This window comes from Ovis aries, chromosome 3, assembly GCF_016772045.2.
Source record: "Ovis aries strain OAR_USU_Benz2616 breed Rambouillet chromosome 3, ARS-UI_Ramb_v3.0, whole genome shotgun sequence".
Classification (NCBI taxonomy): domain Eukaryota; kingdom Metazoa; phylum Chordata; class Mammalia; order Artiodactyla; family Bovidae; genus Ovis; species Ovis aries.
In genome coordinates this window covers 38,510,373-38,527,632 of record NC_056056.1, presented here as the reverse complement: position 1 = coordinate 38,527,632, position 17,260 = coordinate 38,510,373, and the positions used below count along the sequence as shown (strand labels likewise).

The 17,260-nt window shown below is 36.3% G+C and overlaps 1 protein-coding gene across 1 annotated transcript in view; it reads left to right on the top strand.

Moving 5' to 3' along the window:
- The window catches only part of GMCL1 (germ cell-less 1, spermatogenesis associated), a 55,935-nt gene that overhangs the window by 15,885 nt on the left and 22,790 nt on the right, over positions 1-17,260 (top strand). Inside the window, exons 7-9 of the mRNA XM_027966660.3 lie at positions 1,375-1,459; positions 2,962-3,052; positions 5,799-5,936. Of these exons, the coding sequence (XP_027822461.1) occupies positions 1,375-1,459; positions 2,962-3,052; positions 5,799-5,936 (314 nt within the window). The remainder of the gene's footprint in view (positions 1-1,374; positions 1,460-2,961; positions 3,053-5,798; positions 5,937-17,260) is intronic.

Here is a 17,260-nt window from a genome sequence, read left to right as displayed (position 1 = left end):
AAAAACCACCATCTCTTATTATCCAGAAATTACATTTGAGAAAATAGTCTTAAACTTGTTACTAAGACTGATGAAATTAAATTCACAATTAAAGTGGTCTTTTATTTAGTTTGCTTGTTCTTCCTTCCTCCCTTCAAGTAATTTCTGAATGACTGCTATGTGTAAAGTTACTCTGTTGAGGGCTTTGAAGGAGGTAGAGGTGATTATGTCATGGTCTCTCCTCTCTGAACTTATTTGTAATAATGGAGCTAACATATTTGCTATGGGTCTGAGAAATTCAGAGTGGGAATGAACTTGTAAAGGCCAGAAACTCTATAATCACTTTCAGGATTGCAGTACCTTGACAGTGGTGCTTCTGAAACAGGGATACAAATGTCCCTGGGAGTGTATAGCATTCTGATGGAAATGTACAAAACCAAAGGCTTAACAGTGGCTTACTGGTTTTTCAATTTTGCTGACTTTTTGAGGGGCAAAGGGTAGGGAGGAATAAGAGAGAAGTAAACATTTTTATGTTTAAATACATCGTGGAAAAGAGAGAATTCAAGTTTCTTTGGGCTTATAAATACAAAATTAATAGAAGTGTTATTTTTATGGCTAGCCATCTCCTAGATTCCTGGGTCCTTTCCTTTCATCTGCCCTTAAGAGGTACTTTAATAGAAAGATTTGAGAAGTATTGTATTCTACCAGAAAATCATCACCTAATGATGTCAAGGCATAGCAACACTTTTTCTCTTCTATAATTCTCATTGAGCTTTTTTCAAAAGGAAAATAAACCATAGTGGTCATCCTAAAAATTCATATGCTCTCCTGGCTTGTTGAGGGTAGTGGGGGGGGAAGGGAAAAAAGAAAAGAGCTAGTAATACCATTTCCATTCTAAATTTACACTAACACTTATTTCTTGATATTACTCCCTTAATAAAATAAAAGCTTGTTTTATGACTAAGCAGTTCTCTTAAGCCTAGAGGTAAAAGGTTACTTTGAAGATACATCTTCTTCAGTGAATTTTGACAGAATTTTTTTTAATTGAATGAAAGGGAAAGGCAAAAGAAAGGGGAGGCTGCTACTTTATGAGAGCATGCTAAAACTTATTAGGACTTTGCTTTACCTTGATTAATCAGCGGAGCAAGCTCTTTGTTTCCCCAGCAGTGCAAGAAAAAACCATTTGCAGCATACAGTCTGAATTATAAGTATCCTTACATTCAAATAGATTGTTTTTGTCTAAGATTCTTTGTCTTGGGCAAAAAGACTGATGTAGTTTTTTAATTCCGTGTTTTCTTTTGATAAAAAAAGACTTTTAAAAACGTTTTCAGTTCCACCAGGGTCTTTAACTTTTGTATAAAGAGAGGCTCACTACTTCTATTTTATCTTTTCTAGTATAAATGTCATGAAACAACTCATTGGTTCATCTAACTTGTTTGTGATGCAAGTGGAGATGGATGTATACACAGCCCTTAAAAAGGTATTTCCATAATATGATGTGTGTAAAGATAGCCACTCAGCATTGCTTATAGTAGTGAAAAACTGAAAACAGCTAGTGTCCAGTGGCGAGAGAGTGATTATACATGTCAGAAAAGGTAAAGGACATATGCCAGAATGCTAAGTCTTTAGGCTTAGGGAATTGGTATCATGAGTAATTTTATTTGTATTCTGTATACTTTTCTCTTCTAGGAATACATTTCTGTTTTTTCCAAGGTTTTTTCCCAATAATTAACATGTTATTTACATGATCAGAAATGTTAACTATTTTATGTGGTTTTCAGGCATGTTTTCAGAATTGAGCTTCAGTTGAATTAATAACTTCATGATGAGTTTTTCACAAATTTTTCTAGAGAATGTTGAGGTTCTTTTAAAGGTCTTTTGTACTTCAGACATTTGTCTCACTTCATCCTTTTGTAAGGTTTCAACATTTTTAGTATAATTTTGTTTTCACAATTCTGAAGAGACAAATGGGCTGTTGCTTTTGTTCTGTAGATGGTAACACTTAGAATTCTTACGATTACTACATGGCAGACATGAGGCAGAACCCAGGTCTGTGAGTTCCAGTCTGTTGCTTTCCCCACTGCGTGATTTTGCTGTTAGCCTTTTGTCCTTAGCACCAAGTTTACATTAACATGGTCATGAAGCCTGGGAATGAGTCACCTTCTGGGTGAGATCCTATTACTGTTTTTCCTCAAGGAAGTTTAGTAAATGTGGTAACCTGTCATTAAAGGAAAGTAGACAGCCCATGTCTCTCTCTGAGCTACTGTTAGCATTCATTCTTTCTCATAAGTATTGAGTGTTCACTATGTGCTAGGTGGGCACTGCTCTGAGTATCTTACCCATATTAATTCTAATGTCCTGTGAGGTTGACATATTATCACGCTTATCTTGCAAATGAAGAAATTAAAGCCCAGAGAAATTAGGTAATTTCCCTCTCTATTAATTGACAGGGCCAGGATTTAAAAATTCATGTTCTTCATTACTCTGCATACTGTCTCAACAGCAGTTAGACAATGAGAAACTCCGTTTTCCCATATTTAATTTCTTTTATAATCTTACATAGTATGTAGTGAAACTTAATTGTTAATTGAGTAAATTAGTATATTTTATATATTGTATATATGTATTGTATCTATACTCTATAATATAATATAGAATATTTTATATGTATCTATGTACACACACATGTAGAACATTTACCTTTTTAATACTAAAACAGTAGTGCATTTGAAACCATAAGTATTTTTCAGGTATTAGCTTATTCCTTCTATGCTCCTCTAGTTTTTATCTTTGGACCACGATTAATGCCATGATGAATTTAAGGCTTATGAACATATCATGTAATAGTTGTACTTCTTTCAGTTGGTTATAAAATGGAAATTAAATTTTTAGATACTATGTTTTAAGAAAGCAGTTTGAAAATGTGAACTCAAAATAACGAAGTTTTATAGGGTTTTTTTCTTACCTTTTTTTTTTATCTAGTGGATGTTCCTTCAACTTGTGCCTTCTTGGAATGGATCTTTAAAACAGCTTTTGACTGAAACAGATGTCTGGTTTTCTAAGAGGAAAAAAGGTGTGATTAAAATTGTTATTCTGAACTTTTTTTTAAATTGAAATTTAATTAAAATTGAACCCTGATTTATGGATAGAGAATTTTAAAGCTGGAGAGGATGTTGGGAATGCTCTAACTCAATCCCTTATTTATACTGAAAAAATTTAGGTTGGATAAAGGAGATTATAGAAAAAAAATTTTAATGGCCATCAGGAGCAAAAAAGTGGATAAAAATTACAGTCCTTAGTTCATGATTTTTCTTAGTTCACTATCATTTTTTACCTATGCATAATTACCTTTTTCTTTAAAAAAAAAAATAATGTATTGAACCTCAGTGAACTAATAAGTACTAGAACATTAATAATTCAGTCTATTCATGTGCTGCTTTCCTGTTGTGTCACTTCAGCTTTCGCCAACCACTGTCTTTAGTTTTGTGTTTGTTTTTCCCTTGCTTTTAAAAAATAATGTTATGACATTCTACACATGTCTTAACATGAATGCATAACATAGTGATATGCTGGTAAGCTGGCTTTCTGAAAAAAAAAACAAAACACTTATTTATAGCATTTTAAAAAAATTTTAATGATAACAAATTTTCTTAGCATGATTAATTTCAGGCTGACATGATACTACTGAATGTGGAGCTGGAAAGAAATGCATGCCATCAGCTCCTGTGAGCCAGTACAAGCCAGATTCAACTACTCCTGGACAACATATCATCCTGTTTTCTGTTGTTATTGAACTATTTCATACTATTTCATGTGGTATTGATTTTCATTTCCTTGAAAACTAAAGAGATTGAACAGCTCTTTGTGTGTTTATCAGCGTATGTTTCTTCTTCTGTGAAATGTCTGTTTGGGTCTTTTTCCTATTTTAGTATTTTAATTGTCTTTTCTTACTGGTTTATGGGCATTCTTTTTATATTCTTGATAACCAGTTCTTTGTCACAAATATGTGTTGCATTTATATTTCAGTTTAGATTGTTTTAAGTGTATTGATGAATAGAGGCTCTTATATTAAAATTCAGCATGCTCTTTTAGTCTTATTTAAATAAATTTTCTAGAATTATGTAGTAAGATTTACTAGCTAATTGTCTTTCCTTGAAGCTCATGAACCAAAAATGTATAAATGACCATAGCAATAAAATCTAACTTTATTTGCTTCAAGAATAAAACACTAAATTCCTGTCTTAAGTTGTACTTTATGGAAGTTAAAGAGGGATTTAAGAAATTGTAAAGGAAAAAAGTAGAGGAGAAAATTTAAGTTAAAAAACAAAAGTAAAAGCTGGAAAAGATAAAGAAGGTGAGAAGTTAAAAAGACAAAGACGGTCAATAGAAACAGTAGATGTTAGGTAAATTTTGACATAAATTTATGCTCACTTGAGCTCCAATTGGATTAACTGCAACAGTCCATCAAGAGAGAAATTATTTTGTAGCCTAAGTGGCAGAAACTAGAATAGAAAACTGTGGTCCCTTCTGCCTTCTGGTTTTCCCACTCTAGGCTCTCTGTCCCAGCCTCAGTAGTATAAAAGTATACAGTTTAAGAAAACTTTTCAGGGAAGCATTTACTGCATAAGGCAGAATGTATGTCTGATGCCCTTGTTTTTCAAAGAGGACTTCAGAAGTTTATTTCAAACAGTTTTTAAATTATAAAAGTGACAGATACCTAGAAAATAAGACCAAAAAGATCACTTGTAGTCCCCTTACCCACTATATTTTAGTATATTCCTCTTCGTTGTTGTTTAGTCACTCAGTCGTGTCCGACTCTTTTGCGACGCCATGTATTGTAGCCCACCAGGCTCTTCTGTCCATGGGATTCTCCAGGCAAGAATACTGTAATGTGTTGCCATTTGCTTCTCCAGGAATCTTCTTGACCCAGGGATTGAGCTCGAGTCTCCCTCATTGCAGGCAAATTCTTTATCGTCTCAGCCACCAGGAAAGCCCAGGGGAAGCCCGATACTCCTCTTAGGTTATCTTAATTATTTGTCTTTTCAGATATACATCAGGACCAAGAGAACAATAGAAATTTAGAAAATTTTCTGCATAGTTATACTTAAGGATTACTTCTTTAATTCCCTATCATAGCAACAAGGCTGAGTCCACTGCTGTGAGTTTACCTTGTAACAGAAAACAGGCTAAGGATTATGTGCAAGTCCATGCTTGATAGCAGCAGACCTTTCCTTCCCACTCATGAGAGCATATTGGAATGCCCCTGAGAGTATATTTGGGAATAAGCTTAAATTCTCCCTAGAAGAAAAAATCCATAACTTTGAATTATTTTAACAATAAATACTACCCTGTGTTGCAGATTCACAGCTACAATGTCTTTGTATCTTATTTTGTATTGTAGTACAGAATTAAGGTTTTAAGTAATGTTCATCGCTTGTAACTTAAGTGTAAATTAGAAAGATGCCAAGAAATGTTCCGGGTCCTCGGTGTCTTGTGAAGACCCTTGAATGAGGCATTTGGGCTCGAGTTCCACTGAAGTGTTCAGTCCCTAGGAAAAGGGATTCTGGAAAGATATCATACCCTTAACCACCATTCTCAAGCCTTCCTTTCCCACCTTGCTGGGCTGTGTGTGCTGTAAGCTCCAGTCCTCAGAAAAGCATCAATTGAATTCCCAGCCCAAGGGTCTAATTAGGACCAAAGTTAATTTCCTGGGGCTTTTTTTTCTAAATCTCCCCAAGTTTGAATAGATAAATTAATAAATTTTGAAAATAATAACTATTTAGTTTAAGCTTTTTTGTTTGGTTTTATTTGTTTTGTAGATTTTGAAGGTATGACCTTCCTTGAAACTGAGCAAGGAAAACCATTTGTGTCAGTATTCAGACATCTAAGGTTACAGTATATTATCAGTGATTTGGCCTCCGCAAGAATTATTGAACAGGATTCTCTAGTACCTTCAGGTAAGAACAGGATAAAATTGTGATTTTTAAGTAAAATCTTTCTGATTGTAATAGTAATATATATATCATAGAAAAATAATAATGAAGAAAATAGAAGTTATCCTTAATTCCAGTAAGGATTTCTATACCAAGCAGAATCATACCATGTAGATAATTTTCTGTGTTTCATATATAAATATGGAGTATCTTCCCATATCTTTAAATACTTTTCAGAACATTTAAGTGGCTGTATAGTATTCTATAATGTGGGTGTTCTTTAATTTGCTTTACCAGTACACTATTTTGGACCAGACTTTGACTTTCGAAGTGTTATTTAAAGGTCAACTTCTTTTTCTATCAATACTGCTTAAATTTGCTGTTTTCTTTTTCGTATCCTAGTCTTAAACTTTATGTCAAAGCAGATGTAATATGTTTGCTAGTTATGACTTAAAACTTGTGAAACAATTACTGTTTTAATTTTCTAAGTTAAGTGTCCAGTGCTTGTGTAGGATTAAATTTAGTACTATATTCACATTTAAGAAATAGAAAGTAACATTTGAAGATTTACTTGTAAATTTGTATAGATTTATCTGAAAATTATAATTTTTTGACACCTTAGTTTTTAACATAATTGTGTTTATAGATTTAAATTGTTGTTGAAATCTGTACATTTATTTATAAAGGTATTCAATGGAAAACAAACTGAGAGTTAACATTTCTGGTAAAGTAATGCATTTTTTAATAAAATCACTCTAGGCAGGTTTATAGATAGTGCTTTTTTGTTAATTTTTTATAATTCATTTGTATTATATTTGTGTGGGTTGTGGGTCTGAGATTTGTTTGTTTGCTCAGTCACCATTTCATTTGAAGATCATTTTCCCCTTTAGTATAGCAGCTTTATACTAGTTTTAGTATATATTATACACCAGACACTAGCAGTGTGTGACGTTAGATGTCAGGGCTTATTACATACTCCCACTCTAATCATACTTCTTTTAAGGCTTTCTCTAATGAATTTTTAAAGAGTTTAAAAAATAAATTCCATTTTAAAGTAGTTTAATTTAGGTGTGTCTGTGATGCAAGGGGATAAGCTTTATATTTTTGGAATGTAAGATGGGCATAAATATTTCTAGTCTGAAATATTTTGCTTTAATATAAAATTGAAAAGAATTTAGATCCCAAATTTCTGACCAGATTTCATCCATGATTTTTTCTGACTTAAAATTACAATAGAGGGCACTTTTTTTCATTTTAAAATATAAATGGACAAATAGTTTTTCCTGTATATCTGAATAAATTATCATTTCAAAAGCAGGGTATAAATAAAATTAAATCCCATGCTGTTTGTGAGAGGGCAAAAAGTGGCCACATAGCTCACATCTTCAAGATACTTTGGTATATGCTCTCAATAGGAATGTATCCTAGATTTGAAATAAGTGAAAATAGTTTCAATTATTTAGCTAAAATTCGCTGATCATTTTTCAGAAATAGTGCCAAATGTGTTAACATTACTCAGTTATATGTTCAGTAATCTGGGAAATTTTAATATATACATTTTTTATTATCTTTAGGTCAGAATTAAATTCAAATGGAGATTAAATGAGAAAAAAATTAAAATTTTAATAGAAAGTGAAGTTGCTCAGTCGTGTGCAACTCTTTGCAACCCCACAGACTGACTGTAAACTACCAGGCTCCTCCGTCCATGGGATTTTCCAGGCAAGAATACTGGAGTGGATTGCTATTTCCTTCTCCAGGAGATCTTCCCAACCCAGGGATTGAATCCAGGTCTCCCGCATTGTAGGCCGACACTTTACCATCTGAACCACCTGTTAATTCCAAATTAAATCCAGACTTTGTATAGAAACATTGTAGTATTTTAGGATTTAACTGTGTTGAGCGCAGTTGAATTCTATTATTTCATAGAATTAGATTTGTTGTGTTCAGTCATTCAGTTGTGTCTGACTCTTTGTGACAACATGGACTGCAGCACACCAGGATTCCCTGTCCTTCACCATCTCCTGGAGTTTATTCAAATTCATGTCCATTGAGTTGGTGACTCATCCTCTCATCCTCTGCCACCCCCTTCTCCTTTTGCCTTCAGTCTTTCCCAGCATCAGGATCTTCCAGTGAATAGACTCCTTGCGTCAGGTTGCCAAAGTATTGCAGCTTCAGCTTTATCAGTCCTTCTAATGAGTATTCAGGGTTGATTTCCTGTAGGACTGACTGGTTTGATCTCCTTGCAGTCCAAGGGGCTCTCAGGAGTCTTTTCCAGTACTGCAGTTCGAAAGCATCAGTTCTTTGGTGCTCAGCCTTTTTTGTAGCCCAGCTCTTATGAATTAGATTTACCTTGTGAAAGTGAAGCTGCTCAGTCGTGTCCGACTCGTCGAGACCCCATGGACTACATCTACCAGGCTCCTCTGTCCATGGAATTTTCCAGGCAAGAGTACTGGAGTGGGTTGCCATTTCCTTCTCCAGGGGATCTTCCCAATGCAGGGATTGAACCCGGGTCTCCCACACTGCAGGCAGACGCTTTACCCTCTGAGCCACCAGGGAAGCCACCTTAGGTGCGGTCATTAAGTCTGTTTTGTTCTATGCTCTCATTGTCATGCTTCCCTCCCCATTGATACCTCTGACCTATCTTGTTACCATCTCTCCCAGACCTTTCTCTTTATGTCTTCTCCTATATTCCCTCCATTTTATTTAGCTCTCTCAGAAGAGAGTATTTTCCCTCTGTGGAGGACTTTCTCTTAACACATCCTGCTAATAAAGGGTTAGGAGGCCAGATAGTCATCGGCCCAGCCACCTCAGTGCCCTTTCTAAATCCTTGTTGCATGTGATCCAGCGCATACTCTCTTCTCTCTCTTCTGACCCCCAGTCTTTTCTTTCACATTCATTTGAGACCTGGACACTTGATTTCTCTCTGCTTCTCCACCCTTCTTCAGTAATGTAATGTGTCCATGTTATCATTACTGTTCACTAGCCTCAGAGTAATTTTACCTTAACTTCTGTAACAGTTATCTGCTGATCATTAAGCACTTGCTACATTTCAATCTTTCTGTAACCCAGAATTTCTCAGCATCAGAAATCCAGTAGTTTGCAGGCTATAAATAACTTTCTAGATGGTTCATAGTGTCATTCCTCTTACACTGTTATTTGATTTCCAGTCCATTTTAAACTCCATTTTCTGCCAGTCTTTCAGGTCTCCTTTTTTCTTCTTTCAGACCTGATTTTCATGTTAGATCATCTGAACCACTCTCTCTCACGGTTGCCTTCAACTTTCTGTCCTACTTTACAAAATTCTAAAACTAAACTAAACTTTCTTTGTTCTAATACCCTGTACTTTGTGCTGAGTACTGCTCCAGAACATTCTGTAACTTTTGTATTGGTGCCACTGCAAACTCAAATTTCATTGCTAAGCTTGTACCTTGCGACTCCTTATATCACTTTCACTTGGTCACTGTTTTTAATTTGCTTCAGCGATTGTTTATCAAACCTCTGCCCCTCTGTTCAAGCTTCCTCTCCCCTCACCTCACTATCAGTGGGTGGTGGTGGTTTAGTCGCTAAGTTGTGTCTGACTCATGCGATCCTGTGGACTGTAGCCTGCCAGGCTCCTCTGTCCATGGGATTCTCCAGGCAAGAATACTGGAGTGGGTTGCCATTTCCTTCTCCAGGGGATCTTGCCTACCCAGGAATCGAGCCTGTGTCTCCTGTATTGCAGGCAGATTCTTTACCAGTTACAAGGAGAAGCCCATGGGAACGCTGTTGTTTTTTATATAAATTCAAGGTAATCAGGCAAAGATTTATTCAGATTTCTAGTTTACTCACCTCTCCTTCCTGTCCTGTACCAGAGGTTGAGGTACTCCCTTTCTATTCAGGCCAGTTTCCTACTGTGTTCATAATCCTATAATTTTATGCTATCATTTAATAATCTGTATCTTCAGCCCCTCCTGTTCTTCCTCAGCTTATAAATATGGTCAAACCTGTTATTAACAAAACAAAACAAATCCCCCCACTACCATCTGGACCCTGAGTCCCCTTCATGGTAACTATTCCTCTGCCTTAAAATCACCTTCTTCAGAGTAGTCTATAGTTGCTGTCTCTATCTTTTTACCTTTCAGACTTTTCTCAACCCACTACAATCTGTCTTTTGCCCCTATTATTTTACTGAAACTTTCTAGCAAAAGTTAGGTTTGTCCTGTTTTTAAAATCTAGTGATCTTATGTTAGTCCTATTTTAACTTCCCTACCATTTTATATCATGGTTTGTTAGTTTTTTCTTTCAATTCTGTACAGTACTAACTTAGTTTAGAAATACTATATATACTCTTCTGATTCGTTCCCTGTCTCTCTGACCATTCATTTTCTTTTGTAAGCTTCTCTTACTCTGCCCACCTCTTAACCTCCTAAGGGTGCCATTGACTCATTGATCTTTCCATTCTACATAGTGTCCCTGAATGATTTCCTGCATTCCTATGATTTATCGAAAGAATACAGTTCTCACCTCTTCCCTGAGTTTCATACTTAAATATCCAGCTGATAGCTTGCCATCTATAAATTGCTTCAGTTCATCTATTCAAAAGAATACTTAATCTTTCCCCTCCAGTCCTAGTCCCTGCATATTTTTTTCTTCCTGTATTTGCTTATCAGTCATCAACATTAATAACTTGCCCAACCTCACAAAAATGGCAGAATCCTGGAAGTCATCCTATTCCTCCTCAAACTCTTTTCTTCCACATCCATTCACCATGTCCTGTGTATTTTTTCCTTAGATAATTCTCGAACCTTTTTTTTTTTTTTTTTTTTTTACCTGCTACCACTTCCTTGTTAAGGCATCATTATCTCTTGCTGGGTTACTCTAGTACAGAATATATCTGTGGCCCTCTTGGGCCATATGTTTTTCATCTTTTTCTCTTAGGTACTTGATAGGTAGTAGGCACTCAGTTTGTGTGAACTAAAATTGTGTCCTAAAACATACTAACTTCCATATGGCCTAATACTGCATTTACTCTATCAAATAAGTTTAGATTCTAATTCCTAACCTAAGAACTATAAAGGGGAAAAGAAAAAGTAAATGTGTAAATTCTTTAGTGTCCCAGTAATATGCCAGATTATGCATTTAATGTCTATTATGTAACATACTCTTTAAAATTATCACGGTAATTGTTCCCATTTTATACATGAAGTATTACTGTCCTGTCATACAGCTGGTTAGAAGCAGAGCTCAGATGCCACCCCAAGCCTTTCCTGTTCTAAAGCACCCCCACCTCGCCACCGCCTTTTTTTTTCTTAACTGCATCTTGTGTGTGTGTTAATTGCTTAGCCTAAGTAAGCATACGCTGGACTCTTTGTGACCTCGTGGACTCTTTGTGGCCTGTCAGGCTCTTCTGTCCATGGAATTCTGCAGGCAAGAATACTGGAGAGGGTTGCCTTTCCTTCTACAGGAGATCTTCCTGACCCAGGGGTCGAATCCAGGTCTCCGGCATTGCAGGCACATTCTTTACCATCTGAGATATAGTGAAGTCCCCAACTGCAACTTACTGGTTACTCAAAAGAATTCTGCTATGTTTAATCTCTTTAAAATTGCATATCCAATGATATAAACTTAAGCAGTAATTTTGAATCACCCTTCTTTCAAATATGTTTAATTTGGCTCTTGATAACAAAGTAGTGAAATAGATTTATTCCCTTACGGGTATCCTTGTAACATTTTTAGTGTCAAGAATTACTGTTGAGGGTATAATGGGGAAACTTTTAATATTTTTGTAAGGTAGAGATGATAATGTTAAAGTATGAATTTTATGAAAATAAGTTGCTCAAAATGGAAAGATATAATACAGAAATTCATATAATTAGTTTTATTGAAAAATACTATACTCAGTAAGTTAAATTGTCATCTTTTGGAACTAGACTTTTAGATTATTATACAAGAAGATCTTTGAGCTGAACTACTCCATTTTTATACTAATATACCTAAATGCTCTGTATAAGATACTCTTACTTATCCAGATAGGAATTTTTATCATGTAGACTTTTTCCTTCACCTTCATGATCTAATTCCGACAATGTGCTTCATATAACAGTTCAACCTGTTGGCTGTTTTTTGCTATAAGCTTTACTGGTTGTGAGTAGATTTTTGTATGTTGTGTTTACCTGAATATCAGTTCAGTTCAGCCGCTCAGTGTGTGTGACTCTTTGCAACCCCGTGGACTGTAGCACGCCAGGCTTCCTTGTCCATCACCAACTCCCAGAGCCTACTCAAACTCATGTCCATCGCATCGGTGATACCATCCAACTATCTCATCCTCTGTCGTCCCCTTCTCCTCCCACCTTCAGTCTTTCCCAGCATCAAGGTCTTTTCAGATGAGTCAGTTCTTCGCATCAGATGGCCAAAGTATTCGAGTTTCAGCTTCAGCATCAGTCCTTCCATATTCATTCAGGACTGATTTCCTTTAGGATGGACTAGTTGGATCTCCTTGCTGTCCACGGGACTCTCAAGAGTCTCAAGACTCTTTTCTCCAACCCCACAGTTCAAAAGCATCAATTCTTCTGTGCTCAGCTTTCTTTTATAGTCCAACTCACATCTATACATGACTGCTTGAAAAACCATAGCTTTTGACTAGACGGACCTTTGTTGGCAAAGTAATGTCTCTGCTTTTAAATATGCTAAGTTGGTCATAGCTTTTCTTCCAAGGACCAAGCATCTTTTAATTTCATGGCTGCAGTCACCATCTACAGTGATTTTGGAGCCCCCAAAAATAAAGTCTGTCACTGTTTCCATTGTTTCCCCGTCTATCTGCCATGAAGTGATGGGACCGGAAGCCATGATCTTAGTTTTCTGAATGTTGAGCTTTAAGCCATCTTTTTCACTCTCCTCTTTCACTTTCATCAAGAGGCTCTTTAGTTCTTCAATTTCTGCCATAAGGGTGGTGTCATCTGCATATCTGAGGTGATTGATATTTCTCCCGGCAATCTTGATTCCAGCTTGTGCTTCATCCAGCCCGGCATTTCTCGTGATGTATTCTGCATATAAGTTAAAGAAGCAGGGTGACAATAAAGGAGCCTTGACGTACTCCTTTTCCTATTTGGAACCAATCTGTTGTTCCCTGTCCAGTGCTAACTGTTGCTTCTTGACCTGCATACAGATTTCTCAGGAAATACCTGAATATACACGTCTTCATTTAAACAATAAAATACTAGGCAAGCTAGGATTGTATCTTATCTTTCTGTTAGTTTTTTAAAGTTTTGTAAATCTAAGACATTTAGATTTTCAAATAGTTTGCCTTTGGAGACCTCCTTCCGCATATCCTTTGTATAAAGCAAGAGAAATTATCTAAATAAATTCATTCTGACTTACATTTTCTATTAGAAAAGTCTTACATTTAAGACTGTTATCAATTACATCTGCAACTGCTGATTTATAGTGCTATCCAGTGCCACCTTGATGTGCCCATTTTGAGTTTGTTTTGGATTTTGGTCCAATAAAGTTTAAAATACATGGTTGAACTCGTTTTCATTAAGTGGAAGTTTCTTGAAGGCACTTTTTCAGAATCTGTCCACTGAACACTAACTGCCGAAAAGGATTCTGGCAAACTCTGCCTTTTGGAGACATGTCTGCATATAATCATATTAAAAGCTCTACATAAAGGAAATTGTTTCACTTTTCATCCTATGTTTTTCAGTCTTATTTTTTTTTAGGGATTTCTCAGTATGTATCTGTTGTCTAGCACTGCATTCGAACGAGTGGTTCTGTTGACTTATTTGAGGCTGGTGCTATTGGATGAACTACCAGTGACTGAAAAGATTTCTAGTTTGACTTTTTACTTTTAGATTAAGGCAAGAAAGGAGGACAAAAATACGTACACACATTTTTTAACTTGTTAAAAGTGCTTTCCGGAAATTCCATGGCACAACCAAAAAAAAAAAGGTTTTTTTAGTTTTAAAGGAGATTATTCAAAGTTGTTGAAACTGAGTTTTAAATTATTTTCATGGGATATAGCTTATATGATATTTGTGAATGTGAATGTATAACCTTTTCATTCCATTTTTATAAGTGAATCATGAAAAGCCATATTCTATCTCTAGATCAGTGAATTTCAAACTATAGGCACAACCTGAAGGCAATGGCACTCCACTTCAGTACTCTTGCCTGGAAAATTCCATGGATGGAGGAGCCTGGCGGGCTGTGATCCATGGGGTCGCAAAGAGTTGGACACGACTGAGGGACTTCTCTTTCACTTTTCACTTTCATGCATTGGAGAAGGAAATGGCAACCCACTCCATTGTTCTTGCCTGGAGAATCCCAGGGGTGTGGGAGCCTGGTGGGCTGACATCTATGGGGTTGCACAAAGTCAGACACGACTGAAGTGACTTAGCAGTAGCAGTAGTGAGTTGAGAAATCATTTTAATGGGAAGGGATGAGCTGTTTTTTTAAAAAAAAAAAAAAAACAATAAAACTTAAAAATCCAAATGCATTGCAAGTAAGATTGAATATGTTTGTAGATACACTGAGTCACATAAGCTTTGCTGTTAGTCTTTACCTACTAAAGATGAATTGTTTGTCACCTAGATATTTAGCAGTTATTCTTTATAATAGCAACAATATTATTTTGAGGAAAGAAACACTCAAAAGTATATTTATGGAGGATTTTAAGAAAGGACACTAATCAGTGCAAATCATTTGGATACCTTTATTAAGTAGAGAATTATGAAGTGAAAATCCATATTTTAATTGCACTAGGGTTTTCCCCCTGCCTTTTGGTAGAGATAGACAAATCACTTAAAAATGAGAAAAACTGTCCTTTTAGTTGGGAATAAATAAGAACAAAAAAATAAATACGGTGCTAAGCCAGTTCTACTTAGGATTTTAGTAAGTCCATGTTTTTATATAAAATAATTAAAATCTCAGCTTCCAGAGTCTCATTTTGTAGAAAAATTAATACGCTTATTACTGAAGGAAAACATCTATTGCATTTACAGTAATTTTAATTATAATAATTATCTAAACCTAAGGTGTCAGAATTTTTTATTGAGTGTGCTTGATTCCTCTAATAATTTAAAAATGGTTTACTTCTCATTATTTAGTTGCTTTTATATAACTCAGTACACGAACATTCGATTATGCAGTTTTCTATTAAAGCTTTTGTAAACACTAAAAATACTACTTTTGGTATGTTTCTCACCTGAAAATTAGTATGACCTATGAAAAGAAAACTATTAAATGTAAGAATATACTTTTAACTAAAGATTTAAATATGTGTGATTAAAGTAGAGTCTGTCCTAAGGCGAAGGAAGATAACATTTACCATGATGAGGCCATCAGTTCAGTTCAGTTCAGTCGCTCAGTTGTGTCCGACTCTTTGCAACGCCATGAATCGCAGCATGCCAGGCCTCCCTCTCCATCACCAACTCCCAGAGTTCATTCAAACTCATGTCCATCGAGTTGGTGATGCCATCCAGCCATCTCATCCTCTGTTGTCCCCTTCTCCTCCTGCCCCCTATCCCTCCCAGCATCTCCTTGCAGTCCAAGGGATTCTCAAGAGTCTTGTCCAGCACCACAGTTCAAAAGCATCAGTTCTTTGGCACTCAGCTTTCTTCACAGTCCAACTCTCACATCCATACATGACCACTGGGAAAACCATAGCCTTGACTAGATGGACCTTTGTTGGCAAAGTAATGTCTGCTTTTGAATATGCTATCTAGGTGGGTCATAACTTTCCTTCCAAGGAGTAAACGTCTTTTAATTTTATGGCTGCAGTCACCATATGCAATGATTTTTGAGCCCCCCAAAATAAAATCTGACACTGTTTCCACTGTTTCCCCATCTATTTCCCATGAAGTGAGGAACTCCCCAGGTCATTAGGTGCCCAATATGCTACCAGAGATCAGTGGAGAAATAACTCCAGAAAGAATGAAGGGATGGAGCCAAAGCAAAAACAATACCCAGTTGTGGATGTGACTGGTGATAGAAGCAAGATCTGATGCTGTAAAGAGCAATATTGCATAGGAACCTGGATGTCAGGTCCATGAATCAAGGCAAATTGGAAGTGGTCAAACAAGAGATATCATGAGTGAACGTCGACATTCTAGGAATCAGCGAACTAAAATGGACTGGAATGGGTGAATTTAACTCAGATGACCATTACATCTACTACTGCAGGCAGGAATCCCTCAGAGGAAACGGAGTAGCCATCATGGTCAACAAGAGTCCGAAATGCAGTACTTGGATGCAATCTCAAAAATGACAGAATGATCTCTGTTCGTCTACAAGGCAAACCATTCAATAGCACAGTCATCCAAGTCTATGCCCCAGCCAGTAACTCTGAAGAAACTGAAGTTGAACGGTTTTATGAAGGCCTACAAGATCTTTTAGAACTAACACCCAAAAAAGATGTCCTTTTCATTATAGGGGACTGGAATGCAAAAGTAGGAAGTCAAGAAACACCTGGAGTAACAGGCAAAGTTGGCCTTGGAATGACTGGGCATAGCAAACACCCTCTTCCAGCAACACAAGAGAAGACTCTACACATGGACATCACCAGATGGTCAACACCGAAATCAGATTGATTATATTCTTTGCAGCCAAAGATGGAGAAGCTCTATACAGTCAACAAAAACAAGACCAGGAGCTGACTGTGGCTCAGATCATGAACTCCTTATTGCCAAATTCAGACTTAAATTGAAGAAAGTAGGGAAAACCGCTAGACCATTCAGGTATGACCTAAATCAAATCCCTTATGATTATACAGTGGAAGTGAGAAATAGATTTAAGGGTCTAGATCTGATAGATTGAGTGCCTGATGAACTGTGGAATGAGGTTCGTGACATTGTACAGGAGACAGGGATTGAGACCGTCCCCATGGAAAAGAAATGCAAAAAAGCAAAATGGCTGTCTGGGGAGGACTTACAAATAGCTGTGAAAAGAAGAGAAGCAAAAGCAAAGGAGAAAAGGAAAGATACAAGCATCTGAATGCAGAGTTCCAAAGAATAGCAAGAAGAGATAAGAAAGCCTTCTTCAGTGATCAATGCAAAAAAATAGAGGAAAACAACAGAATGGGAAAGACTAGAGATCTCTTCAAGAAAATTAGAGATACCAAGGGAATATTTCATGCAAAGATGGGCTCGATAAAGGACAGAAATGGTCTGGACCTAACAGAAGCAGAAGATATTAAGAAGAGGTGGCAAGAATACATGGAAGAACTGTACAAAAAGATCTTCACGACCCAGATAATCATGATTATGTGATCACTAATCTAGAGCCAGACATCTTGGAATGTGAAGTCAAGTGGGCCTTAGAAAGCATCACTACGAACAAAGCTAGTGGAGATGATGGAATTCCAGTTGAGCTGT